Source organism: Clytia hemisphaerica, unplaced genomic scaffold (assembly GCF_902728285.1).
Source record: "Clytia hemisphaerica strain Z4C2 unplaced genomic scaffold, Clytia hemisphaerica genome assembly, whole genome shotgun sequence".
NCBI lineage: Eukaryota > Metazoa > Cnidaria > Hydrozoa > Leptothecata > Clytiidae > Clytia > Clytia hemisphaerica.
The window spans coordinates 102,971-130,764 of record NW_027104602.1 but is presented as its reverse complement, the minus strand read 5'-3'; the positions used below and the strand labels follow the sequence as shown (position 1 = coordinate 130,764).

At 34.4% G+C, this 27,794-nt stretch overlaps 2 protein-coding genes across 3 annotated transcripts in view; both read left to right on the top strand.

Annotated features, from left to right (window-relative positions):
* The window catches only part of LOC136824151 (universal stress protein Slr1101-like), a 104,965-nt gene that overhangs the window by 13,428 nt on the left and 63,743 nt on the right, over nt 1-27,794 (top strand). The window lies entirely within an intron of this gene.
* Nucleotides 423-7,041, top strand: LOC136824193 (zinc metalloproteinase nas-14-like). Its single transcript, XM_067080370.1, has 9 exons — nt 423-530; nt 1,662-1,766; nt 2,756-2,814; nt 3,543-3,691; nt 3,812-3,972; nt 4,004-4,384; nt 4,988-5,065; nt 5,412-5,689; nt 6,353-7,041. The coding sequence occupies exons 2-9, from the start codon at nt 1,679-1,681 to the stop codon at nt 6,440-6,442; spliced, it is 1,284 nt and encodes a 427-aa protein (XP_066936471.1). The 5' UTR covers nt 423-530; nt 1,662-1,678; the 3' UTR covers nt 6,443-7,041.

Below are 27,794 nucleotides of genomic sequence, written 5' to 3'. Positions count from 1 at the left end.
TCTAAGGGTCAGAATCATAGAAGGTTGTCGATATTAGATCAACTTACGGTACTAAAGTTTGTTTACGATAGGTGTAGTCTTTGTTCTTTTTGTCTTTACCATGAGAAGGGACTCTTCGACGTAATAAATTTGGTACTGTTGGAAAGATATTGATAGATATTAATACACACTTATCGTGAAGAGATTTACTGTTCCTCCGTTTTGGTGTAAGTAAGATTGACGATAAATCTTTGTACGAGTGATTCATCCTTTGCGGGTACCACTTTCAAAAAAACTTCAAACGTCCCATCTGGCACACAACGTGTGTGACGTTTATCTAACGTTCATAACGTCCATATAACGTTAGATCGTGCAACGTCGTGTGCTATCTGGGATAGCTGACCCCCAGGGTTTATAAAGGTCAGATCAACATATTACTTCACTTCTTTGCAAGAAACTTTGTTTTCATAGTTGTGCAAGTTATCTTGGAAAAGTCCCCATTACACCTCAACCCATCTTCTTAGCTGCTGGATGTATCAGAAACAATCAGGGTAAGATAAGTGATTAATAAGCAGATATTCGAAGGTTCGATTATGGGAGCGTTTCATGTGAAACATTTGACTATTGACATAATTAATGTTTTTGTTTTTGCCTCTAGGTATATAATAAAACATATATTCAATAGGTTTTCGTTGGTTTACCTCGGTGATGTACAGTATATTCAACTCGGCTTCGCCTCGTTGAATATTACATCATTTCGGGTTAATAAATCTCAATAACCAACTTTTACCTATTGAATATCTGCTTATTAATAATCAATTGCTTTTTCACCGAGCCTTCATGTTTCATACCGCTTCGGTTTCCCGGGGGGAGTACTACCCTTATCGACCGACGGGGGTGCTCCGCTGAGGTTCGAAAAATGGACCCTACGTGGGACTCGAAATTTGCGAAAAAGGTGACCCTGAATGGGACTAAAATTCCAAAATTTTCTCAAACTTTCTACTTTTTCCCCAAATTTTCCAAAAATAGGCACCCTACGAGGGACTGATTTTTCTATTTTGGTGTTTTTGCGACCCTACCTGGGACTCATGGAGGTTAAAAAAGGTACCCTGACCAGCGGAGCGTCCCCGTAACCCATCTTGCCCTAGCACCCCCCCCCCCCCCCCCCCCCCCGGGCTCGGTTTCTTGTTGTTTTATGCGAGTGTAATAGAACGCTTAAGGCGATTTAATTTGTTATTTTATTTACGGACAAAACTACAAAGCTATAAAAAAGAGGTTCGATCGGTTTGCTAAAAATAAAAATAAAAGTAGAGTTTTACCTATAAATCCTCCTTAAAAGGCTGCAAAAACTACTACATCTTGACAAAAATGCGGAATAAAAAATAAAAAGACACAAAAAGTCATATTTATGGATAAAATGAAAAAACTGAGCATAAAATTCTCATAACCTTTGAAAAGACACCAAAATCTGAATTTGAGGTCTGTAAAGTAATTAAAATATAAATGTACTACCAAAATGAATCTTATTTCAATTTCAATTTTTGGAACTTCAGTGTCGGCCAGGCCCGTAAAACAGCTAATCAAGCTCCGTAATATACAATTACTACATATAATACTTTTATTTATCTACCGTCGGCGTGTCTGAAAATACTCCTCTAGATATTTTCCGATCAATTTTTCAGGAACGGTTTTGCATGAGATGTTGCATGCAATGGGATTCAGTCATGAACATTCTAGAAGTGACCGAGATGACTATGTTACCATCAATTTTGATAATATTATAGAAAGTAAGTTTCTCTTAATAGCGAAAGTATCAATGTCATCAACCTCGTCCCCGTGTATTTCAGGCTTTATTTACGTTACTGATTGGCGCCAGATAATACCCTGGTACTGACTGATGCGAGTTAACCCTTTCAAAGGGGGAACTTCTCAAAACAGTACGTCATAAAAAATCTGACGTTACAAAGTTACGCTTACGGTGCAACGGCTTCAAAAAAGAAGAACAACAACGGAAATGATGTATTGTTTTTAAGTAATGTAATCTTTTGCGTTCGTAAAACAGACAATACCAGGGTCTTATCTAGCGCCATCAGGAAACAAAAAGAAGCTTATAATGCGCAGAGAACAAGGTTGCAATGTCGTCAGCTCAAATGGATAATTACTGAGTTATAATGGTAATTAGAGTAGTAATCACTGACCTCTATATATCCCTGGATCAAGCTATATCCGCCATCTTTGATTGGAGTTTGTTTAGAATTGGTACACCCGAGAAGCAGCCATTGCAATGTTAAAAATTAACATCTAACGGCGCTACATCATCAAAAGTATTTGAGGGAAAGTAAACCTAGCTCTTTCGATGCATTTACACCGCTATTGAGAAGTGTCGCCATTAGGGTACCACTTTTCAAAAAACTCCGATCAAAAATTTTGGTTGGCCAGGATCGAGTAGCTTGGCCCAGGGATATATAAAGGTCAGTGGTAGTAATACTCTAAATGCAAAGTGATAAATACCATCGGAGAAAACAATGATACCTCCTTCTCACAAACCCACAGGAACCCCTTTCAATTGGCAAAATTGACCAAAATATCGTCCCAAGTGGAAATTTATACACCGAACTTTTACTCCATTCAGCTAAATACACTAAATAAAGATTTGAAATCTTTACCTTCTAATTTGTGCTAACGAAACGCAAACTATGCACTTTTGTTTATAAGATACAGTGTAAGCAAATAGTAGAAGATACTTTAAATGAGATCCGTTAATTTTGTATTGCAGATAAAAAAAACAATTTCAATAGGATCACTGTTGGCATGCTTGATGCAAGCTTAAATACGGTAAGAAATTATTCAAAATTTCTGGAGCTTTTTCACAAACTTGAACACAATCCCCAGTGTTTGATGATCTATCTGCGGCCATATTTGTAAAATTTAAAAAGTGGTACAAGCTGCTCTGGGTACGAGATTAGGTTTTTTTACATTTTCTTTTTGGAAAAATTGTACCAATTCATCATAACTTCTATTATATCCACTTTAGTGATACCACTTGTACTGTTAGGTTCCAAATAAACGGGGGGGGGGGGGGGGGGGGGGTTGAATAAACTTGGGGTAGGAAAAATATTTTTATAAATTAATAAACGGGGGGTCCGAATAAGGTTCAGGGGGCCGTTAATTTTCGAAAAATTAACAAGCGAGGGGGGGCATTTATTTGGATGAGGTCAAATATGAAATTCTTGCCCAAATTAAAAAAAAAGGTTTTTTTCAATAAAAGTTTAAAAGGTTCACGGTCTTTTCAAATGCACGAAAGAAGTGATTTTTTATTCCCTGTTTTATGGCTATGAAAGTTGCCCTCGATTATAAAAAGCGAGTTCAGCGGCGGAGACGGTTAGCTTTTGAATTGAATAGATCAATTGATGATGTTGGTAAATACTTTTCGGGTCAGAATTGCGGGTTTTTCAAATCGCTTCAGCCACTTCGCCGTTCTCAAAAGTACAGATACATATAAACTCCCTAAAATAACACCAATATTGATGATGAAATTAAAAAGTGATTGGTTCATTTTTCAGCCTTATGATTATGGTAGTGTAATGCATTATGGTAAAACAGCTTTCACTGTAAATGGTTTGGACACTATCACAACGAAAAATGGAGAATTAATCGGTCAACGTAACGGGATGTCTTCAATTGACATTGATGAACTGAATGCCGTTTACGAGTAAGTTTTTCTCTTTCATTTCGAATTGTAGAGATTAAACTTTCGAACGAGTTTATTTTTCTTTCATCAAGATGCTTTTGGAATTTTTCATTTCTACACAAATTATAATAAAACCTCTAGATGTTCACCAACAACAACAACGACCGAAGCTCCGACAACAACAACGGAAGCTCCAACAACAACGACCGAAGCTCCGACAACAACAACCGAAGCTCCAACAACAACGACCGAAGCTCCAACAACAACGACCGAAGCTCCAACAACAACGACCGAAGCTCCAACAACACAACCGAACCCAACAACAAGACGAAGCTCCAACAACAACAACCGAAGCTCCAACAACAACGACCGAAGCTCCGACAACAACAACCGAAGAACCAACAACAACGACTGAAGCTCCGACAACAACAACCGAAGCTCCAACAACCACGACCGAAGCTCCAACAACAACAACCGAAGCTCCAACAACAACGACCGAAGCTCCGACAACAACGACCGAAGCTCTGACAACAACAACCGAAGCTCCAACAACAACGACCGAAGCTCCGACAACAACAACCGATGCTCCGACAACAACAACCGAAGCTCCAACAACAACGACCGAAGCTCCGACAACAACAACCGAAGCTCCAACAACAACGACCGAATCTCCAACAACAACGATTACCTCGACTCCAGTAATCAACATTTTAAGTATGAAAAAGCTTAAAAATTTTACATAGAAAAAATTATTCCAAGCCATTCTTTGACAGTGGTTTTTTGTTGTGGTGCAAATGGTGTACACTTAAGAAGAATACACCACCTTTTCACAGACCCACTGGAACCACTTCCCACTGAAAAAATTGGCCAAAATATCGTCCCTGGTAGAAAATTATTTTCCAATTTTCGTCCCCACTGAAAATGACCAAATAAAGGAATCCTCACTGCAAAATATTTAATATTTTTCCTATCCCCACTGAATTTTTCTGACTTTAAAACAAAAGATTTGAAATCCCCAGCCATAGAAAATATGGGAATATCAATCCCCATTGAGCTTTAGCCCGTTATTTGCATCCCACTAGCTGAAAAAATCCTACCGGGTCTGTGAGAAGTTGGTGTTCGAATGGAATGCATTGCATCTTCACCATACTTCATAATTTATTCTGTTTCAAATCTTTGGTAATTTCTTGTTTCGTTTCGTCCATAAAAAATTATTGACAGTAGACCTTGAGGAAATAATCGAGACCAGGAATCTATATTTTCATCCTTGCGAATAAGATATAGAACGAATTATTATACTCATTTTTTCTTTTCTAGATTGCGAAGGAAAAAAATGTAACAAACTGCCAAAAGTTAAATTTTCCAAAAGAGGAAATGTGAGAAAAGTCAAGGAAGGTAAATGATCAAACTTCGAGTTAGGTAGACTGCATAGTCTTATAAAAAATGAACTTACATTTTATATGACTCACTCGTAGATGCGAATTAATACCCTTGCGGGACTTGAATAGTGAAAATTTACTTTTAGTGGGTTTCTTTGTTTTCATCGGGCATATATTGAAAAATATGGCGATGAAATTTACATTCAATCTGGCGTTTTATTTGTTTGATAACCCTATAGTCCAAGCTTTTCAGATACGGAAAAGGTGGATTCATTTCCCATCCAAGAAGTTCAACACTAGCCCAAACTCCATGTTATGGATTTACTTTTACTCGCTTACTTCTAAATTCCTTTTGTTTTTAGGATTTCGACTTTATAACAGAAAGTCAGGTTGGATCAAAATCGCCATGGACAAAAAAGTCATGAAGAAATTATGCTCCAAGGACGAAATTTCTAATAAAGTCAAAAAGGATTATTGCTTGACGGTAGATTATGAACGCAGTAAAAAAACGTCACCAGTCTTAGGTCATCTAGCGAACGGAGGAACACCAAGATGGGGAAAAGCTCCAGTCAACAGCATGAAGGGACAATATTTGAAAACAATCAAAATGTCTTGTGCTATACAATATATATACAATACTGTGAGTACTTAAAAATCTAATAAAAGTTTTTTTATTGGTTTAAATTTGGCTAAAATCTAAGAGTTCTGTGTAAACATAAACACAACAACGTTGGAAAATACACTCAACCCTTTTCTGACAAAAGAAATGCACTTTTTGAAAAATAATCAAGATTTTTCAAAACGTCTCGTGCATGCTTTCTCAAAATTTCCTGCTCTTTCCAACGATAGATAATCGAGCTCTTATGAAGGCCTGGTTCTCGTGATCCTCGTTTGAAGTATAGCCATTATTATGGACCGACTGGGCCGTGGGTCCAGAGAGGGAAAGGTGATACGACACGAGAATTGGAGACCCAACTATTTTCAGACTCCAAAAGCTGAATCAATGATAATGTTTATTAACAATGAATTGAATTCCTTGGACCTTTACCTAGACAGAGTTTAATAATCTATCTTTGAGTACACGTTTTTTTTTTAAAGAACTTTTGAAGAAATTTTGAAGCCTTTGGATTTCTTCACTTTTGGAGTTTTAATCTTAAAAATGTTCTTAACATGTTCTTATATCCATATTTTTGTGAGTATCTTTGTCCATTTTTCTAAAAAATCTAAACTTGTTTTTGATATTTTAGCTATTGAAGCCATGTTTTTATAGTTTGTTCTTATGTTATGTGTCTTATATATTTAGGTTTACTTGAGGAGAATTCGATCATGGAAAAGTAATTCTGGCTACTTACAACTTTCCAAGATTTCGTATACGACAGGCTCTTGTGAATGAAAGAAAAATGGGCATGGTTCAGTTTCAATAATTTTGTATTTCTTTTAAATGATTGAATGTTGTTTTTTTTAATTCAGGTTTTTGTACAATTATTTTCTACATTCATAGCCAGGTGTTGATCAGCCAATCTTTTGGGGGGGGGGGGAATACCGAATAATTTTTCAAAAATTTCCGAAATTCCGTATAAAAATACTTGCAATTCCGATACCGATACCGATCTGTTTGGGTATTTTTTCTCGTTCCGACTAATTTTTCATCAAATTTGATTTTTCATGTATGAATTCCGAAAAAGGGGGATAAAAACTTTATCATACCGAAATTTTGAAGCAAAAATTTATGGATATCCGATACCGAAACAATTTCAGAATTCCGAGATACCGAAGTAATTTTGCCCGATTTCAGAAATTCCGAAGAAAAAAGGGTCGATTTCCACAATTCCTAAATACCGTACACCCCCCCTCCCCCACAATCTTTGTGTAGTTTACAATTTATTTTATATTTCATATTTCCAAGTTAACATTTTGATTACTCTGTTATTCAAACTTTCCTTATCAATACTTTAATAAATTCAGTTTACATTCTTTACAAAGTATGAACTTCGATTGTGAAAAAAAAAACAATATTTCCACTGTTACTCTTGACTTAAAATTTAACACAGAACACTTTTTATGAGAAATTCTGGCGTCTTAAATTTTTGGGCTTTGAACCCGCCCGGACGTAGTCTGAATCGCAGACCTCTACAAAACCACAGGTAGTATAAGGAGCACGAATCCGTTAGTGGATGCAAGCAGCCTAGCCCGGACGGTGAATTTTCTTGAAAATTCTTGTCTATATCTAGGCTAAAACTAGTACATAGCTTACACTAACATGCCACCGCAGCAATATAATATTTAAAGAATTCTATAATAAATTGTATAATCATAACAATGTCAATTGCAAGATTATAAGAAATGCATGGGGACAAAAAAATAGTAAGTAACTACACGTTTGGTTAAACGAAGAAATAAAAGATTTTCTTTTTTCCTGAAAATAATAACAATAACACTCCATCTAAATAAATAAAAACGATGGCCTAGTTATTAAGGTTTCGACGAAGACATGAAAAAATCTAATTAAAAAGAAATGACTCTTTATGTTTGCAAGCTAAAGTTTATTCCACTTAAATTGGCATTCATTTTTGCTATCATGTGGAAACCATATCAGAGTAATTAGACTACTCGAGTACCTAATAAACGTACAGTAGCGAATAAACGAGGGTCGAAAATGGAGGCATGCAAACCTAATTGAAGGATCTTTTTAATGAGGTTAGGGGGTAAATATTGGGTAATTTGCTTTCTTTTGACGAGTAGAACAAACCTCAAAAGTCAAAGATGGATATTTATCATTAGAAACAAAAGTAGGCACTTGAAATTGAGGAAAATTTTTGTTAAAATTAATAAACGTACATGTACGTTTATTAGATACCCGAGAGTATCTTCCTTGAGAGTGGTTTGTACATGGTAGCAAAACAAACTTCCAATTTACATGGAATAGATTTTAAATGTAAGACGGGTTCAAGAAACGAGCTTGTCGGAACAGGTTGACGAGATAAAGCTTTTAATGCTTTAAAGATTGAAACATAAAAAATAATCAGGAATAATTACATGTTTTTTTTTTTTATAAGCATTGCACTTATAAGCATATCTAGGCTCAGATATGGGGAAAAATGAAGCATATGGCAAGCATTACCTCGAGCCTACGAAAAATGTTTTTTTCCTGATTTTGGCTTGTTTTGGCTGGAATTTTATGGATTTTCAGTATTTCCCTAAATTTATGCTTTAGATTTAAGCATCCCCTCAAGCATTTTTCAGCGTTATTAAGCTTTTGACTTAAGCATCTCTGAGCCTGTTTTCGGATTTTTGTATGCTTATAAAAAAAAAAACATGTAATTGATTTGATTATTGATTGATTTAATTACTGATTGATTGATTGATTGATTCTCTATTGCTACTTTGCCTAATAAAAAATAGTCAAGAGGATACTGCGGATAAAATTTATCAAAAAGTTCTGCGCCATCTTAAATAGGGCGAAATAGAAACCAATCCTAGCTAAGGCCCGGACTCCACTCGCCTACGCTTTGATTGTACTTCTCAAGCAAAATCTTTTATGTTGTTGGTCAAAAGAAAAATAAAGATATGCCATTGTGGTCCATTCAGACGTACAGTCGAGAAAAGTTGAAATGCGCCTAATTTCTTTTAAAGTGCATAGTACTTTTTCATGATGCAATCTTTTCTCCAAACTAAAAGCTGATTGAATCCATTAAGATGATCGCAGCGCAGACAATGAAGAGACGTGCCTTCAGGAAGCTAGACTTTTTGAGTTTAAAGCTATATACTTTCACTTTATGGTGTTTCTGTATGACTGTCTGTGTGCCTAGTCTAACCACCGTTAAATGCCTTCGGGAAGGTCCCTCCTAACTTGGAAAGCCAGAATTGGAGCTTATTCACCAAACTACTGGAGCGCAAGTTATTACGTAGGCTATCACAACTGAAAAAGTTGAATGTATGCGCCTATCAAACTTTTTTCAGGTTTTCCAAATAGATTTACCACACTGAACAAACAGTGAAAACACTCTAAGTGAGGTAAATCTATTTTGAAGACCAAAAAAAAAAAGTTTGTTTACATCGATTCACATTCAATTTTGGATATTCATATGCTACATTCTACTTTTTTGTACTTTGCCGGTATCTTGTTTTACCGAGTTAAGAAAGATATTCCCGAGTTACGACCATATAATGGTCTTTAAAGTTAAGAAGCTCTATAAACAATAAAGGTAGTTATTAATAAAATAACAGACAATATAAATTACAGTTTTGATAAGTTTGAACAAAAATATCAACAAAAATGTACATTTGAAAACTTGAGCAAATTTCTTTAAAGATTCCCGAAAAAGAATTGAAAATGAAATCATTGCTGAAATGAACTTCTGACTAAATTACAGTATTTATTCAGTTTTAAAGACAAGAAACAAAATTAGACATACAAAACACTTTTTCCATTCAATGAATCGAATCAGCTCATCATCATAAACCAGTCTGCCATTTTGTTTGTTTTGATTTGCAAAAGTAATATTGTAATCCTTGTTATGGTGTAATTATATACTTTTTCTATAATTTGCATTTATAACACTCGCTTCAGCTTTTCAATCCTAAATCAAAACTAATGAAATGCAATATATAATAATGGTAATAGCATATAACGTAATATGAAAATGTGTATAACATTTACCGCTGTATAATTTACCGCCATATTTTTGCGGAACACTTAATTGGCCGGAACATACAATACGAACAAACGCGCGCGCAAAGATTCGAGATTCCTGTCCAATATCCTTGCGTGAAGCTATGAAGGCCTCCTCACTCGCTACGCTCGTTGCGGGGGCAAAAATTTAAATCTTGCCTAACAACCTTCAATTTTTTCACTTTTTACACCCTTAGGGCCCCTTAAGAAGAGTGTACTCTCTTTCAATTCGGCCCTTAAGGCTGGTATCCACTTTCACGCGAAATGGGTGACAGTTTTTTTCTCAACCTTTTTTGCCTGAAGAAAAGATTACGTCACAAGAAAGTTTCGCGCGAACAAAAAAAAAGTTGAAGGAAGCTCTACTTTTTTATCTGTTTACGTCAATTTTGATTGCTTCATTTTTCAACCGAACAGCAATGACCTTACAAAAACGTCAAACTAATTTCGCTCATGTCGCGCGAAAGTGGAGACCGACCCTTACAGTGCACTTCGAAAAGCCTGAAAACGTACAAGTTCCGGTCGGTCGTTTTTCTTGCACACCTCTCCGGGAGGTTAAGGCAACCTTTTTTTCCGATGTGTTCTGAGAGTATGTTTCAGATAGAAATTTTGATCTGTTCTAATAAGATCTTCGAAAATCAATCCGCTAGGAATAATGGTGTTCAGACGAGACAGGGATATAATCAAGATCATATAAAGCTTCACAGAACACGTCTTTTAAGAGACATGGGTGTGCATAGCACTACTTCGTCACATATCCTTACTTCGTCTCCTATTGTTATTTTCTTTTCTACGTCATAATGTATGCTTAAAAATTAAACAGCTAAATATACATGGTTTCTACTAGATTATTGTTAATCATTTAAACAACATGACGTAACATATGCTATTATGCAAGCTAACTAATAAGTTGATTGACAGATATCTTTGAATAAAATATGGGAAATTGATTGACAGATATATTTTTCTAGAATACATAAAGTAATTACCGTTAGGTGTGAAAATGATAGGCGAAGAGGTAAATAAAAAACATATTTTGACCATGTGACCAAGTAAGGATAAATTTTTATGCCTGATCTGCAAAATCTAACTTTCAAGTCATGTGAAAAAGTAAGGATTATCTTTTTGACTGATCTGTAAAATTTAACTTTTAAATCACGTGACCTTGTAGTGGGAATATAAATTTTTGCAAAATTTTTAAATAACTCATACGCAATGCATTGTGACCAAATAAGGATAATTTTTTTTACCTGATCTGCGAAATCTAACTTTCAAGTCATGTGACCAAGTAAGGATAATTCTTTTTGACTGATCTGAAAAATCTAACTTTCAAGTCATGTGACCAAGTAAGGATTATCTTTTTGACTGATCTGTAAAATCTAACTTTTAAATCACGTGACCATTTAGTGGGAATACAAATTTTTGCAAAATTTTTAAATAACTCATACGCAATGCATTGTGACAAAGAAAGGATAAATTTTATTGCCTGATCTGCGAAATCTAACTTTCAAGTCATGTGACCAAGTAAGGATAAATCTTTTTGACTGATCTGTAAAATTTAACTTTTAAATCACGTGACCTTGTAGTGGGAATATAAATTTTTGCAAAATTTTTAAATAACTCATACGCAATGCATTGTGACCAAATAAGGATAATTTTTTTACCTGATCTGCGAAATCTAACTTTCAAGTCATGTGACCAAGTAAGGATAAATTATTTTTGACTGATCTGCAAAATCTAACTTTCAAGTCATGTGACCAAGTAAGGATAAATCTTTTTGACTGATCTGCAAAATCTAACTTTCAAGTCATGTGACCAAGTAAGGATTATCTTTTTGACTGATCTGTAAAATTTAACTTTTAAATCACGTGACCTTGTAGTGGGAATATGAATTTTTGCAAAATTTTTAAATAACTCATACGCAATGCATTGTGACCAAATAAGGATAATTTTTTTACCTGATCTGCGAAATCTAACTTTCAAGTCATGTGACCAAGTAAGGATAAATTATTTTGACTGATCTGCAAAATCTAACTTTCAAGTCATGTGACCAAGTAAGGATAATTTTTTTTGACTGATCTGCAAAATCTAACTTTCAAGTCATGTGACCAAAGTAAGGATATAAATTTTTTTGACTGATCTGCAAAATCTAACTTTCAAGTCATGTGACCAAGTAAGGATAAATTCTTTTGACTGATCTGCAAAATCTAACTTTCAAGTCATGTGACCAAGTAAGGATAAATTATTTTGCCTGATCTGCGAAATCTAATTTTCAAGTCATGTGACCAAGTAAGGATAAATCTCTTTGACTAATATGTAAAATCTAACTTTTGAATCACGTGACCGTGTATTGGGAATACAAATTTTTGCAAATTTTTTAAAGAACTCTTACACAATGCATCGTGACCAAGTAAGGATACATTTTTTTGACCACACATCAACATTTTGCTTTTAATTAATGTCAAACCAGAATAATTATCAAAATAATTTTACAACGGAGTTTAAAAAAATACTTACCAACATCTCTTCGTCATCTTCTTTTATAGGATTATATGTAAGCTCGATGTCCAAATTCCCTGATAAATATAACCGTGCCACTTTTCTGTCCTGGTTTGTGCGGTCCCTTCCTTTCACCATATTCCGACCATCATTTTGAATTATATTGACGAATAATTCATAATCTTCGTCTTCTATAGCCATATTCTATAAGACGGTTCTCGGTTTTGATTACATTTCCAAAAAGCAGAATAAAAATGTAAAAAATAATAATTTTGCTTTTTCTTCTCATACTTTCTTGTTTTATTTCGTCACGAAAAAAAGCCATTTGCTTCAGAAGTTTTTTTCTGACAATGTGTAGAGCACCTGCGCATGCGTATTATGGTTTCTTCGAGACATTTTTTTAGATATTCAATCACGATTGTTCATCGTGCACTCACTCTTCAAAATATTACATATATATTAGTGATTTGATTGGTCAGTTAAAGAAATGTAATTTAGGTATATGGTAGGTATTTCACATATTTTAACTCAAGAAACTTTACAAATTGCACAAATAAAAACGTTTCTCGGTCAATTCTTTACCCATTAAGAATGTTCATAGTTTTAACTAACAAACACTACTCGGTCACGCCTTTTTACTCATTAGAAATGATCATACTTGCATCCAAACACCAAAACACTACTTGGTCACGCCATTTTACTCATAAGAAATATTCCTAATTTGGACCGAAAACTCCAAACACTAATTGATCACATTTTTTTCATCCTTAAAAATGCTCATAGTTTGCACCAAAAGACCAAACACTACTTGGTCACGTTTTTCCATTCACTAGAAATGTTGATAACTTGGAACAAAAACACCAAACACTACTTGGTCACGCCTTTTTACCCATTAGAAATGATCATACTTTCACACAAAAACACCAAACACTACTTGGTCACATTTTTTTCTTCATTAGAAAAGTTCATAATTGGGACTAAAAACACCAAACACTTTTTGGTCACGCCTTTTTAATCGTTAGAAATGTTCATGGTTTGGATCATAAACAATAAACACTACTTGGTCACATTTTTTTCTTCATAAGAAAAATTCATAATTTGGACCAAACACTACTTGGTCGCTACTTTTTACTCATTAAAAATATTCCTAATTTGGATATTTGGATCATAAACACTAAACACTACTTGGTCACGCCGCTTTACTCGTAAGAATTTTTCCTAATTTGGACCTCAAACACCTAGTACTACTTCGTTACGCCTTTTTTCTCATTAGAAATGTTCATAGTTTGGACCAAAAACACCAAACACTACTTGGTCGCAACTCTTTACTCCTTTAACATTCAGATATTTTTCGCATAAAACCCCATCAAATTTTACTTAATCATATCTTTCATTAAAAGCTCTCCTCACTTCCATTATTCGTCCAAAAATTTCTTCGATGTTTAAAGAATTTTACGATATATTGAAAGTTCAGGTGCAGAGGAGTTGCTACATTGCACTTTTGCGGCCGAAACGCCCGACGAGACAGAATAAGATATACCTGTTTCTATTGAGATTTTTTAAAAACATTCAATCTTTTTTAAAGCTTTAGGGTGTTCTTTCTTTTGAATCTTAACCCTAAAAATATTATTAAAATTTTTACGGCGATCGGTAACCGGTAAGACCGATTTTAAGGGATCCCAACCGTGATCAGGATAGGATAGAGTGATCTGTCGAAAATGAAAGTGTCTCGGAACTTGTGACCTGGTTGATGTATGTATCAAAAAACTTCTTTCTTCTACATTTGACTTGTTATAAGGAGACTTTATCATTACTTTTAGAGATACGAAAGAAACAAGCTGAAAAAATTTCGATTTTTAAAACTTCCACAGATAGATCTCAATGTGAAAACTAATTTATCTAAAATTATTTAAAAAATAATATCAAATTCGATTCCTATTTTATTAGTTTTTTTGTGCCGCTTCTTAGAAACCGTATACAGTATGTTCTTTACAAAGTTTTTGATAAAAAAAGGGTTCAGACATTGAGATTTCAACCTTTTGTATTACTTTTTGCTAGACGGAATAAAAAAGCGACCATCCATTCACTTTATTAGTTTGCTTGTTAACACCTTTAAAAAAAAGAGAGATCAACCATAGACTATTTCTTGTATCATTTGTTTATTAACACCTTCACATGAAAGAATGAAAGAACAATTTTTTTGTTTAATTTCAACAGCTATAAAGGTGTTACATACAGAACAATACAATAAAAAAAAGCAAGTAAAAACCACCTCTAATCTCAAGATCAATCAGAAATAATTTATGCTATTATTCATGCATATATTATGACGTAAAAGAGAAAATAACAATAGGAGACGAAGTAAGGATATGTGACGAAGTAGTGCTATGCACACATGGGTATAATCATGAACATGTATAATCAAGAGAAAACTGATGTGATCTTATTGCCTAGTAACCTTAGAAAGTTTCAACACATCTTTTGTGGAAAAAAACAAATATCTTACAAGCATATCTTGGCAAAATGTTTTCCTAGATTTTAGAACACACCCAACCATAAAGTGGTAAAAAGTTTAGGGAGAGAAATATTGCGATAAAGGTTTCTTAGAAATCAGAACATATCATTCTTTGTATAAAAAAATTGAACGTTATAACAAAGATTTATTATACACTGGATAAACGACTCATAAAACGATGGAGAGCGATCATTGTATTTTCATTGTTTCAGAAAACAATTGATGTTCTAGCTTTGTCCGCAAAGGACTACTGTCATGGCGGCTCGAAGATGTCTGATTTTTAAAAATGTTTATCATTCTTATTGGACCTACCCCGGTGGAGGTCCTATAAATTAACCTTTGTCCGTTCGTTCGTTTGTCTGTTCGTTCGTTATTAGCTTTCCTCGATTTTTGGAAGAAAAATTTTGGGGTAAATTTCAGCTAAAAAACGGCTAAAAAAAGGGTTATTTTCTGACTTTTTACATGAAAGTAGGTAAAAAAAACGCATATTTATCTATAAGAATCACTATTAATAAGCATACATCAATGTTCTTAAAATTACTGAATTTTTTGATAAGATGTTATTTTGCTCTCGAAGTCTTGAATATGAAAGAATATTTCAAGAGCATGAAATTTTGGTTTCTAAACGTGTTTTTTTATAAGAAACAAACGACTAATTTTAATAGATCGTCACTATTTGTGTTCTGAATGAAAATGTGTCACGCTTATGTAGATATCAATTATATATGTGTTAAATGCATAACCAGGTAGGTCCATAAAAGTATCACTTGTTTATAAAAGGTTCTCTAGCTCTTTCTTTTCGTACATTTGCAAAAAAAAAGTTTGATACATTTGTGAAATGTAATGTGAGAAAAACATCATTAGACAAGAAATTCAGACAAAATACATATAGTGACACGAAAATTTCAATTGGAAATATCTTTCCAAGACTGTCCCCAGAAGAGCTGAAATTGACATACATAAGACTTGAGTGTCTTGGCTCCACTGTGGTATGAAAATCCTTTGGAGGCATGTGGCGGCAAAGTGGTTTTTTTGAGGTTGAAGTTTGAAAATTTCCGGTGTCAACATTAAATTTCTTCTACACAACACGTCTTTTGCATCTTTCTCGCAGCTTGAAACGTCATAACGACTTATAATTAGCAATTAAGTGGAAGAATTTGACTCTCACAGAAAAGTTTAAAGTCTCTTTTGGGAATTGGATGAGTGATTTTCATTAAGAAATGCAATAAAAATGCTTCGAAAAATCATTTAATGAGGAAAGGAGAGTGAACAATAATATCATTACTGCGGACATAGCCAGTAACACAGATATCTGCAAAGCCCGAAGGGCTAGATAGGATCTTTAAGCTTCTCCAGCAAAAAAAAGTGAAGCAAAAATTTGACTTTTTCAATTTCGTGCCGATGGATAGGATCTAGCATTTTAATTGTTTTCGGATCGCGAGATCAAAAAAAGTAGCCGGCAAACGCTATTTCACATCTCTCAAACCACTGAAATTGCATATTTTAGTCACGTGACTTTGGTAGGAAATCCTTCCAAACCTAGGCTTCACTTTTCGATAAAAGCCGCAAATCTAGCCCTTCGGGCTTTACAGATCTGTGGCTAGTACACGAGAAATTGGCAAAAATCTTTTACTTGTATATCCAGTGTATAATAAATCCTTGGTTATAACATCTGGTCTCCTAGAAGATAAAGAACACATATTTCTAAAAAATCTCTCTGTCGGCTGCTTCTGAAGTTTAAAGAAGTTCTCAAAAAGTGTTCTCTTATTGGAAGCATTTGGTGAATTTTATCAGCAGGCTAAAAAAGACCATCTGTCAAAGATGCGGGTAAATGATACCTCGAAGTGTCATCCCTAATGATTTCATACCACATTGACCCCCGCTGTAAGAAATGCTTCCTCTCAGGTTCGGAAAGCTATTATAGCCATACTTCTAAGAATAAATATAACTAATATCTTACAGTGTATCCGTGATTCGGTATTCAAAGCGCATTTTTCGATTCCGGGAATCATTTCCAAATGGCATTCGTTTGATCCTGCGGTTTCTTTTGTATGTTATGCACTAATGAGTTGAATCAAAGGACTAGGATGTTAACATCAACAACTCTGAAGGCTTGGAGACACAAGTTTTTTTCGCGAATGCAATGTAACATACTCCATCCCAGCGATGGTGCGTTTCAGAACAGGTATGAAATTACCAGGCGATTGTTTTTATGGGAGTTAACTGTTCTTATCTACCAGGGCTGACAAAATCTTAGAAAAGATCGCTAAATTTAAGCTCGACTGAAGGATTTTTAAGAACAGAAACTTATTTTCCAGCTAACAGTTTTAATATCTGTGCGAACAGATCGACAATTTCCAGATGTTCTGCACAGATGGAGAATTTTCAGCTGCCACTCCAGGCAACAACATTCAGAAGGAAAGAACAGATCTCAAAGACTTTTTGAATTTTTTGAAATTCCCTCAGAACAGATAGGAAATTCTTAGACACCTTACTTTTTGGATATCAAACTACTTTTTCATAAAAGCAGATCATATTGTTCCAGCTGGTCCCAATCTTCAGTAGAACAGATCATATTTTTCTAGCTGATCCCAATCTTCGGTAGAACAGACCACTTTTTTCCAGCAGACTTTTTTCTTTAGTTCGCTTGATTTTCAAATTTTGCTTTCAATGTTTGATTTTTTTGTCGCTTTTTGTTGTTATATCAAAAAAATTCATTAAAATAAATCTATTGTCAATTTCATGAACAAATTTTATGACTCAAAGTAATTAAGAAAATCATTAAAAAATACAAACATTTGAACGTTCGATTATGGGAGTGTTTTGTGTGAAACGTTCCACAAATTGACATCATTAATGTTTTGTTTTTGCATATAGGTATATAATAAAACATATATTCAATAGATTTTCGTTGGTTATTGGATTTATTAACCCTCGGTGATGTATATTACCTCACCTCGTGTTGATAAATCTCAATAACCAACTTTTATCCATTGTAGCAAAATGTATTTGCAGTCAGGAAAATACGTTATCAAACCGTTAAAAAGGTAATTAAGAGTAAAAGTTTGTTTAGAAAATATTGGGAAAACGTGTACTGTACCGGTTGTCCGGAAAAAAGGTTGTCCGGAAAAAAAGTTTCGAGTTCGAACATGATTCTGAGTAGAAAGTTGTTGCGTGTGTTTAACAAAATGCAAAATAGTATAAACCAACACAATAATTTGTTTTACAACAGTCATTATGATTAAAGTGAATTAACTTTCTTTACAATTTTCATGACGATAAATTTATTGAGGATTAGTTTTTGTAAAAGTTATTAGTAAAAGATGTCTTGTGACAATTAATATGACACAGAGAGAAACTTTGATAAACATTGCAAATTTAGTGAAACACACACAAGAACTTTCTTTCTATAGAAGTGGTACGACTCGATACTTTTTTTGGGACACCCTGTACATCAAAGTGTATGAGCAATTAACGGAAAGGTAACCTGAGATCAGATTGTGATTGTTTTCTGCACACGACGCTGAAGCTCTAAAGGGATGTGTGAAAACAAACAGTCTGACGAATATGCAATCTCGAAATTTTAGGGACCGCGTTCGTCTAAAAGGACTAGGAATGACAACAAAATTGCGTGAATGTGTTTATGAATAAGCCGCCGTATTAGTTTTTGACTTTCCGGCGCACAACAAGATTCTTGTTGTAGAATTTTCCGCGGGAGGACTATTTTTCTCAGATGTTTAATTTTCAAGTGCCTTCAGAGGTTTACCATGCGCGTAAGAGAAATATGAGCAGCTGTTATCGGGTTACGAAAAGGAGGATGGGGTGGAAGTTTACAATCTGATTTTTTCATTTACCGTGGTGTGCTATTCCATCAATGTGGTGTTCTCTAATCGGTCTTTCAGTTTCTGTTCTGAGATTAGTTATGATCCTGGATACGTGATTGGGTAGTTAATTATTTAATCATGCATCTTTAATTAGGCATAGAAAACACCCCTTTCTCGAAGATCTGGTAGGATTTTTCCAGCCAGTAGGGGTAAAAATAACGGACTACCTCGATGGGGATAAATATTCCCATATTTCTTTTGGCTGGAGATTGAAATTCTAATTTTTTTCAAGTCAGAAAATTAAATGGAGATGGGAACAATAGCATAATATTTTGCGGTGGGGATTGTTTTATTTGATTATTTTCAGTGGTGACAAAAATTGAAGTGTAATTTTCTACTGGCTTGGACGGAAATTTGGCCAATTTTTCTAGTGTGACAGGGTGCCAGTGGGTCTGTGAGAAAGGGTTGTATAAAATATCATATGGAAAAACTATTGAGTTTAGACCCCTAAAGGGGCTAGAGAGAAATCATCAACCTTTGTTAAGTTAAAATGAAGTCTTAAAGGACTACTTAGACTACACAATATATTCTCGGGCAATATATTGAGAATATATTACTGAATGTCGGCAATATATTGAAAAGGTGTCCGCAATATATTGTCAGCTCAATTTGCAATATTTCAACAATATAGGGCGGGGATTGTTTACCAAGAAATTCCTTTTTATAATAGAGCACATGTTGTTTACCCCGTACATTACGGTCCGAAAACTATATTGTCGAATATTGATCACCAATATATTGTGTAGTCTAAGTAGTCCTTAAGACTTGCACCGAAATCTAGCGATGCAATTATTTTCAATCTGGTGCTTGTATAGAAAGCACCTGGGTCACCCGTTTTGGTGGGGGAAAATAGGTAGCATTTCCAATCCAAGAGCTTCAAATCTAGCCTCTTTAAGGCTTTGAAATAGGTGAATCTTATTTAGCTCGAATAAAGAAAATGAATGGCCATGTGTCCCTTACTTTGTTTTCTTGAAACATGGAGGTAATAAAGATAGATGGAGAGTCAATGCCTTTTGTTCTATTCTGATTCATCATCGGAAGCAAACAGCTGTTTGGTTGCTTCGGGAATAAGATGATTAATTTTCGGTATACTCGTGGGAATATTTAAGATGAATGAAAAGACATTACATTTTTAACAAGTATATTGAAATATAATAGCCTTGTTAGGAAAAATTGGAAAAAAACTTCAAATAATAAGCACAATACTCCAAACTTCTAGGGGAAGCTGCCAATAAAGTCATCGATAGATTTAAAAAAGAATTACGTGTTACGATTAGGAACCTTGTATCGATCATTTTGTCAGAGTATGAAAACCGCTGCCCACTTAGACGTGAAGATTTTAAGATAAGAAACTTTCAATGATAATGCAACTTTCGATGTTAACAGAATGCCAGCCCAAAAATGTGTCCTTATGAAATTAATATACTCTTTTAGTCTTACATCAGCTGAAACTATTTCGAATCGCATTTTAACAAGGATTTTCGGCAAAATTAAGTTTTTCAAAATCACTCAAACAGTCTCTTTCTGTTCTTATAAAGTTATAAATTGATGTTTTTTGCTTCCAATGATGGTACATCAAAGAAAAGCCGCTTTGAATAGATTTATAAAAGATTTCAACGACCATTTAGATAATTACCGAGACGTTTTCTCTCCATCTAAATCTTTATTACCCTCATGCCGTAACTTGACATAATCTTGCTAGTTCTTCACCGACTTCCTCTTTTTTATCACCTGCTTTAAATCAAGATTCCTTCCTTGCCGCTATTGCTTTGTGTTGCGATAATAATGGAGTTGTAATGTTACGTAAACTTGTAAAGCTATGAACATGAGCACGTAACTTTGAATCAGAATTAGTTTAGTAACGATATGGTGAGTTTTTAAAGAATAGAGCACTTTCTTTAGAACTGAAAGAAAGAATAATCCTCAGCTAAAGCAGTCACAGATAACACATAATCTTTCTATGAATATTTTACGGCCAACTGGCCTTTTCAACATAAAAATGGATTTATAATCCTCAGCTAAAGACAGTATACAATATAAACATAGAATCCCGCGACTAATTAATACCATTGCGAAGTAAAGAGGTAATTAAAAAACGATGTCCACTCCTTTTTCGCTGATGGTATTCATGTAAAATCTAGTGAAAGACAAAATGCATTCAATTATTAAAATCTATCGAGATATATTTAAGGGCTCTGACCATAGTGAATTTTTCCTATTTGCCATTTACAAATTAATGATTTCTGCCTGATCCAACCAAAAAACTATAGCATGTTATACATTTTCGGTTTGGCCAACTATTCCTAAATTTAAAAATAAAAAAGTCACAATGAAAATTTTATGAAAAACAGTATTTCAACTTTGATGACCTTATTTTCGGCGAAGAAAAAACATTTTTGCGCTAGAGGGTGTATTTTTCCAAACTTTAAAAAAAAAATTTTCGGAAAATTTTTGTAAAAACTTCTTCGTCTCAAAATCTTGAAATTAGCGGTTTTTGACCAATTCTTTATCCCAATTTTTCGTACAAAAAGAGTCATATCTTTTGATACATCAATTTAGAAAAATTTTCTGAAAAATTTCTAATAGTTCATTTCTTTGCAGACAATTTCAAAAAATTTTGAAAGAAAAACGTTAATTACCCATTGAAACTTAGCATCTTTTGTATGAGAGGGTAGTATATCATTTGATTAACGTCTTTTTAAAGTTCATAACTTCATTTTTGTAATTAAATTCTTAATTACTCTTGATAGAATAAATTTCCAAACAATTTGTAAAAGCAATTTTTGGTTAAAAATGCCAAGGAACCCAAAACAAAAGTTTTATCTTCAAATCCCTTAACAAACTTTTTGACTATGGTCAAAATTTATAGCCTTATACCCATTATACCCTTATAGATTGGCATTGGAAACACGAATGCCTGTAACTTTTGATAGTCAAATATAATTGCGAATATTTATTTTGTTTGTTTTAGAGAATCAAAAGTGCTACATTTGAATGTATTTTTGGTTGAAAAATTCGTGATTTTTAGCGGTTAACTTTGCAATTGCAAAAATTGAGTTTTTTTTCTACTTATGCTACAATGTTCATTTTTACACCAGTGGTAGTTTAACCTTAGGTTAGGAAGATTGTGAAATTTTAAGGCAAACAAAAAAGTCCTTCGGAAGATATGGGACCCGAAATTGCTAGCACTTTCCTGTGAAATATCAAATCTCCAAATTTTACCTCGCCCCCGCAGGTAAAAAATAGGAATTCACTCGAATGGTTAATAAAGAAAACCTTATTGGCCCCAGCGAACAGCGAAATGGGCCTTTAAAACCCAACTGGTTGAAGACATTTGACTCTGTCTGGGCCTTGCGCACAATTATCATTTGACAAATTTAGGCTAAAAATCAAATTATTTGACTTACTATTGCTCGCATCTATAAGAAAAAAACCACATGCAACTAATACCTCCGAGTTATATGGTCAAATCTTCTTTTTAATTACGTAAAGTAAAGTAATCAATACTTAATTACTCGCCCGACTCAAGTTGCTCTATGGGCTGTTCCATTTTATATCCATACAGGGGGGTGGACAAACATTTAAGGGTAATAGGAGGAGAATTTCCATAGGGTATAAAGGAGTTGTTTTTCATTTCAGGGTGTAAAAAGTTATTAAAAAATTCCCAGGGAGTAAAAGTTCATCCACCCTCACTTTCAAGGTATGAAAAGAATTTTTTCAAGGGTTCTTTTGCAAAATTTGCCATTTTCCAGGGGGCATCCACACATTTCTAAGAATCTTTTTTTGCATTGAAAAGGTTCGCCCAGCCCCTTGTATGAAAATTTAATGGAACAGCCAAAAACATTCAGTATGGCGACTCCACAGTGGAAAAATATGTTGACACCGCCAACACTGCTTGGCCTTTACGCCACTTTGGCTTTCTTACTACACTTATGCATAACACTTAAATTATTAAAGCGCATCGGCTACCCTAGTTTAATCAATTATGGTGAACAAAATTTGAACCGGAATAATTTTTCGAAAGCCATATTTAATTATCGCACTAATTTGTCCATTGCCATGTACTTGAGTATTTATATAAGTGAAATAAGGTAGTATTAAAAGCATCGATGTATCCGATCGGAAACAAAACGCTTTTGTTTGAGATAACGATTTTTCATCACAAAGGATAGTCTATTATATTTAATCACTATTATTATGCTATAAAAAGGATACGGCTTGGCAATTATCAAATATTCTTCGTCAGATGAAGTAAGACTTTGTGAGCATCGACTTTAACGTACTTTGACAAAGATGTTTCCATTGGCAAGGGTAGAAGATTTTATCACTGCTTTGATGGCTCTATTTTGCTTTACGATATGAAAGAATAAAATAACTTTTGGCAAATTTCCTACTCTAGTAGTTTTTCAGGAAAATCAAGCTATACTACTAAGATCATGAATTTCTTTTTGGTTCTTAACCCAGTACTCCACAACCAACATTTTTATATCGGAATGTTTAAGTTTAATTCCATCACACCACGTTGTTTCGAATTTCATTAGATCGACACCTCTATTTCCGATTACGAAGGAAAGATAGAAAGATCGGGGTTTTAACAGCAAACATAAATACATAAGCCCATAATAGATAAACTTTGTTAATTATTTCAAAAGGCTTTTTTTTGTTACAACAAATCAAACTCGCGACGCAAGTAAAAAATTACACTACTGCCAGGTTCAAACTGACGGTAGTCTATTTTTTTACTTGTTAAAAATTAAATTATCAGGTTGGGCTCTTCCAGAAAATGTTCGTACATGGGGGGTGGATATATTGTCCGGGAGGTAGCGAAAAATCATCAAAATTTGCCTTGTCCGCAGTGTAAATTTGCTCGACTTAAAGAAGCCAATACCGTAAAATTGGAGGAATCGTTATATCCGTTACATTCCCCGTCAACGCGTCCATCAGAATCATCAATAGCGTAAGGGGGGTAGATAAGCCATGGTGTCGAGGGTGGTCCGGGGGGTAAATCACTGAAAATTGTTATATCCTCCACCCCCCATATTCAAATTTATTTTGGAAAAGCCCATTCGAGGGGTAAATCACTTGAAAAAAGGTGTACGATACTTTTTGACTTTTTGAATTTTCATTTGACTTTTTTACTTTTTTTTACTTTTATTCGACTTATTTACTTTTCTTTTGACTTTTTTCAAACCTTTATTTTGATTTTTTCCCGACAAAAACACCCACCACTCTCGGACGCCCAAAATTGTAGTATTAAAAGCATCGATGTATCCGATTGGAAACAAAACGCTTTTGTTTGAGATAATGACTTTTCATCACAAAGGATAGTCTATTATATTTAATCACTATCATTATGCTATAAAAAGGGTACAGTTTGCCAATTATCAAATATTCTTCGTCAGATGAAGGAAGACTTTGTGAGCATCGACTTTAACGTACTTTGACAAGATGTTTCCATTGGCAAGGGTAGAAGATTTTATCACTGCTTTGATGGCTCTATTTTGCTTTACGATATGAAAGAATAAAATAACTTTTGGCAAATTTCCTACTCGAGTATTTTTCAGAAAATCAAGCTATACTACTAAGATCATGAATTTCTTTTTGGTTCTTAACCCAGTACTCCACAACCAACATTTTTATATCGGATGTTAAGTTTAATTCCATCACACCACGTTTCGATTTTAGATCGACCTCTATTTCCGATTACGAAGGAAAGGATAAAAGATCGGGGTTTAACAGCAACATAAATACATAAGCCCATAATAGATAAACTTTTTAATTATTTCAAAAGCTTTTTTTTGTTACAACAAATCAAACTCGCGACGCAAGTAAAAAATTACACCACTGCCAGGTTCAAACTGACGGTAGTCTATTTTTTTATTGTTCAAAATTAAATTATCAGGTTGGGCTCTTCCAAATGTTCGTACATGGGGGGTGGATATATTGTCCGGGGGTAGCGAAAAATCATCAAAATTTGCCTTGGTCCGGGTGTAATTTGCTCGACTAAAGAAGCCAATAATTAAAATTGGAGGAATCGTTTATAATCCGTTACATTCCCCGTCAACGCGTCCATCAGAATCATCATAGCGTAAGGGGTTAGATAAGCCATGGTGTCGAGGTGGTCGGGGGAAATCACTGAAAATTGTTATATCCTCCACCCCCCATATTCAAATTTATTTTGGAAAAGCCCATTCGAGGGGTAAATCACTTGAAAAAAGGTGTACGATACTTTTTGACTTTTTGAATTTTCATTTGACTTTTTTACTTTTTTAATTTCGCATAGCGAAAGTATTACAATCGGTTTTCTGCGGTCGTAGTGCTAAAAATTAACACTCAGCACTCGTTCTTCGTGTTCATAGTGCTCCACATGTTCTTCTAGAACATTCTAGAATATTCTAAAGATGGACTCACGCACAAAGATGAATAACAGTATTTCTTTAATGGTTCTACAAGGTGAGTGTAACCAAGGGTTTGTAAACATTCCGTGTGAAAGCTTTTTAATGGCTGCTTGAAGTCAACACTTTTTGCACCCTTTTCCTGCTGTGTATATATTTTTATTATGTTTTCTGGTAACTTGTAGAGTATTTAAAGAGGTTTGTCATTCGTTTACTACTTAGTATTTTATGTTTGTGTAGTTAGTGAATGCACCAATAAGCTTTTACAGTGCTCAGTAGAGTTTTTGGCTTTTTTTGACCACACCCCCACCCACAACAATAGGGTGCGCACTCGTCGGGATTTTTGGCGTGGAAAAAGTCGAAAATCAAAATTAGAACATTCCATCCATCATAACTTATCCTTAACAACTCCAAACTAGTTCATTCTTTCTTTTTAAATACTCAGAATTTATCAGAGAAAACAAAGAAAAAAACCCCATCCCATTACCTACCTTCAATAAAAAGATATACCATTTATTAGACATCAAGGTGAAAAAATGGCGACTCGGAATTCGTGGCACCACCGTCTACCTTGACCACCATTTTTCAAATGGCTATCGCTAATAAGCTGGATAGTTTAGACTCGCGGTTTTTTATAAAACGCGGGAAAGATAGTACTTTAGTTTGTCACGTGGTAGCCTTTTCGATAATCTACGGGCCGTCTTTAAATCGAGAAAAGAAGAAGATTTCGATTTTTCGGCACTTTCCTGAAATTTTTATCAGAGCTACCATATATGGTTGGAAAGCTAAGGGTTCAGCTTTTCATTGGTAAAATTTTTTTAGCTACATTTCCAGCTCATTAGCGATAGGCTAAAGTTTAACAGTCTCGGGCCGATTTTCAGAACGCGCCAGCAAAACTCCTTACGCCCCGCCACACGGAAGACTAGATTTCATCCGCCATTTTTGGCGCGATTTTGGTGCTTCCGAAAATTATTTCTTGCTGGCGTGGTGTAAGGAGGCGATTCTTTGAAAAGGTGTTTTTTGGGTTTGAAAATGGAATAACTTTGGAACTACTTAACCAATTTTAACAAATGACCCCTCATTTTTCTCACAAAGGTAAGGACTTTCAAATAAAATTAGTTTGGTTTTCAAAATTTGAGGGGAAAATTTTGGCCTGACCACCCTAACAACAACTAACAACAGAACCCTTCAATACAAAAACACAGGTATAATATTTTTTAGCAATTAGTCATAGGTGTTGATGAACAATGAATATAGCTTTTTGTCGTTGATCACATTCATATGGAAGCAGCCATTTTTTATACATTCATAGATTGCCGAAATAGATTTGCATAATTTTTGCATTTATAAATGTAGAAAATGACGTCATTTTCAAAATGATTTATCTTTTTTCAATTTATGATTCACCTGTACCTCAAGCGCTGTTTCGTGGAAATAGGGCTTTCTGTGGTTATCGGTTATATAGACCACAAACTTTTTTGATTTTTGGTGATATTCGATCGTGTTCGATTGCGTTCGTTCGAGTAAAACGTTTGATGGTTTGATTGATTGTAAACTACCTTTGATTATGTTTGATTACGATTATGTTCTATAAGTTTGATTGGGATTAAATTAAATTGGATCATTTCTTTAGAGCGTTTTTAGCGTGGACGGCCAAGCGTGTTGTAAGTATATACGGTACGAGAGTGAATAAAATCGAATACAATTAAATCAATCGAGTGTAATCAAACATAATCAGTACAATCGAACAGCAAATTCTTGGTGATATTTGATTGCGATTATTATTCTATTGCACTCAATTGATTCGGCGTTCGATTCATTCGATTGACACCGTCTGGCCATAACATGTGAAGGTGGAAATCAATCTACAGTACATCTTATCCCCCATTGGTCATTGTTGGAAAAAGTTTTTGATTTAACATTCTCCCACTCGTTACAAATTGTAACGAGTGGGAGAATGTTAAATAGACCTATTGCTAGTCCGGGTGTCCTGTTGAATAATTAAAAACTCTAGCACTAAAAACAATGACCGCATATAGCACATGATTATTCTGATTATGCATTTATTTTTCTTAATCATTGTTTTGAGGCTGGTCTTTTTAAATTATTCAACATCCTGACTAGCAAAAGGTCTATCTTGAATAGACCTTTGTTTTCATAGGACACTATGTCCAGGTTAAATAAAGTTACGACCCTGCCAGCACAGCAGCCTTACTGAAGCACCGGACACAGAAAACGGTGGTCAAAATAGGCTTTTTTATTACCACTTACTTAATGACTTATATCCATTATCCTGTTCTTTATCATTCTTATAGCCTTAGAATAATTTTTTTGCCCTAAATATTTTTCAAACTATTTTCCAAAAAAAATCAAAAACTTTTTTGAAAAGAAAGTCATCACGTGACAGAAAAATACGTCATCAAAATTTAAACGAAAATTTGAAGTTGGTATCATGCTTAAAGCAACATTTTCAAACGATAGATCTTGACGAGTAGTGCTTAAAAATGGGGTCACTTTTAATTCAGCTATGTTTAACTCCAAAATTTAGAATTAAAGGTATGACCTTATATGGTAAAAAAACGAATTGCAGAGTTAAAAACTGTATGTTCCCGACTAATACTTAAAAGCTGAAAACTGACATGAGGCAGATGAAGGAAGTAGGTTAAAAGGAAATTTTCTATTTGAGACTTACTGAATTAGGGCCTTTAATTTTCTGCTAGGTCTATTTTTTGCCAAAGACGGGGGTAAAAGGAGGGTTCCCGTTTTTGAAAATCGGGAAATCG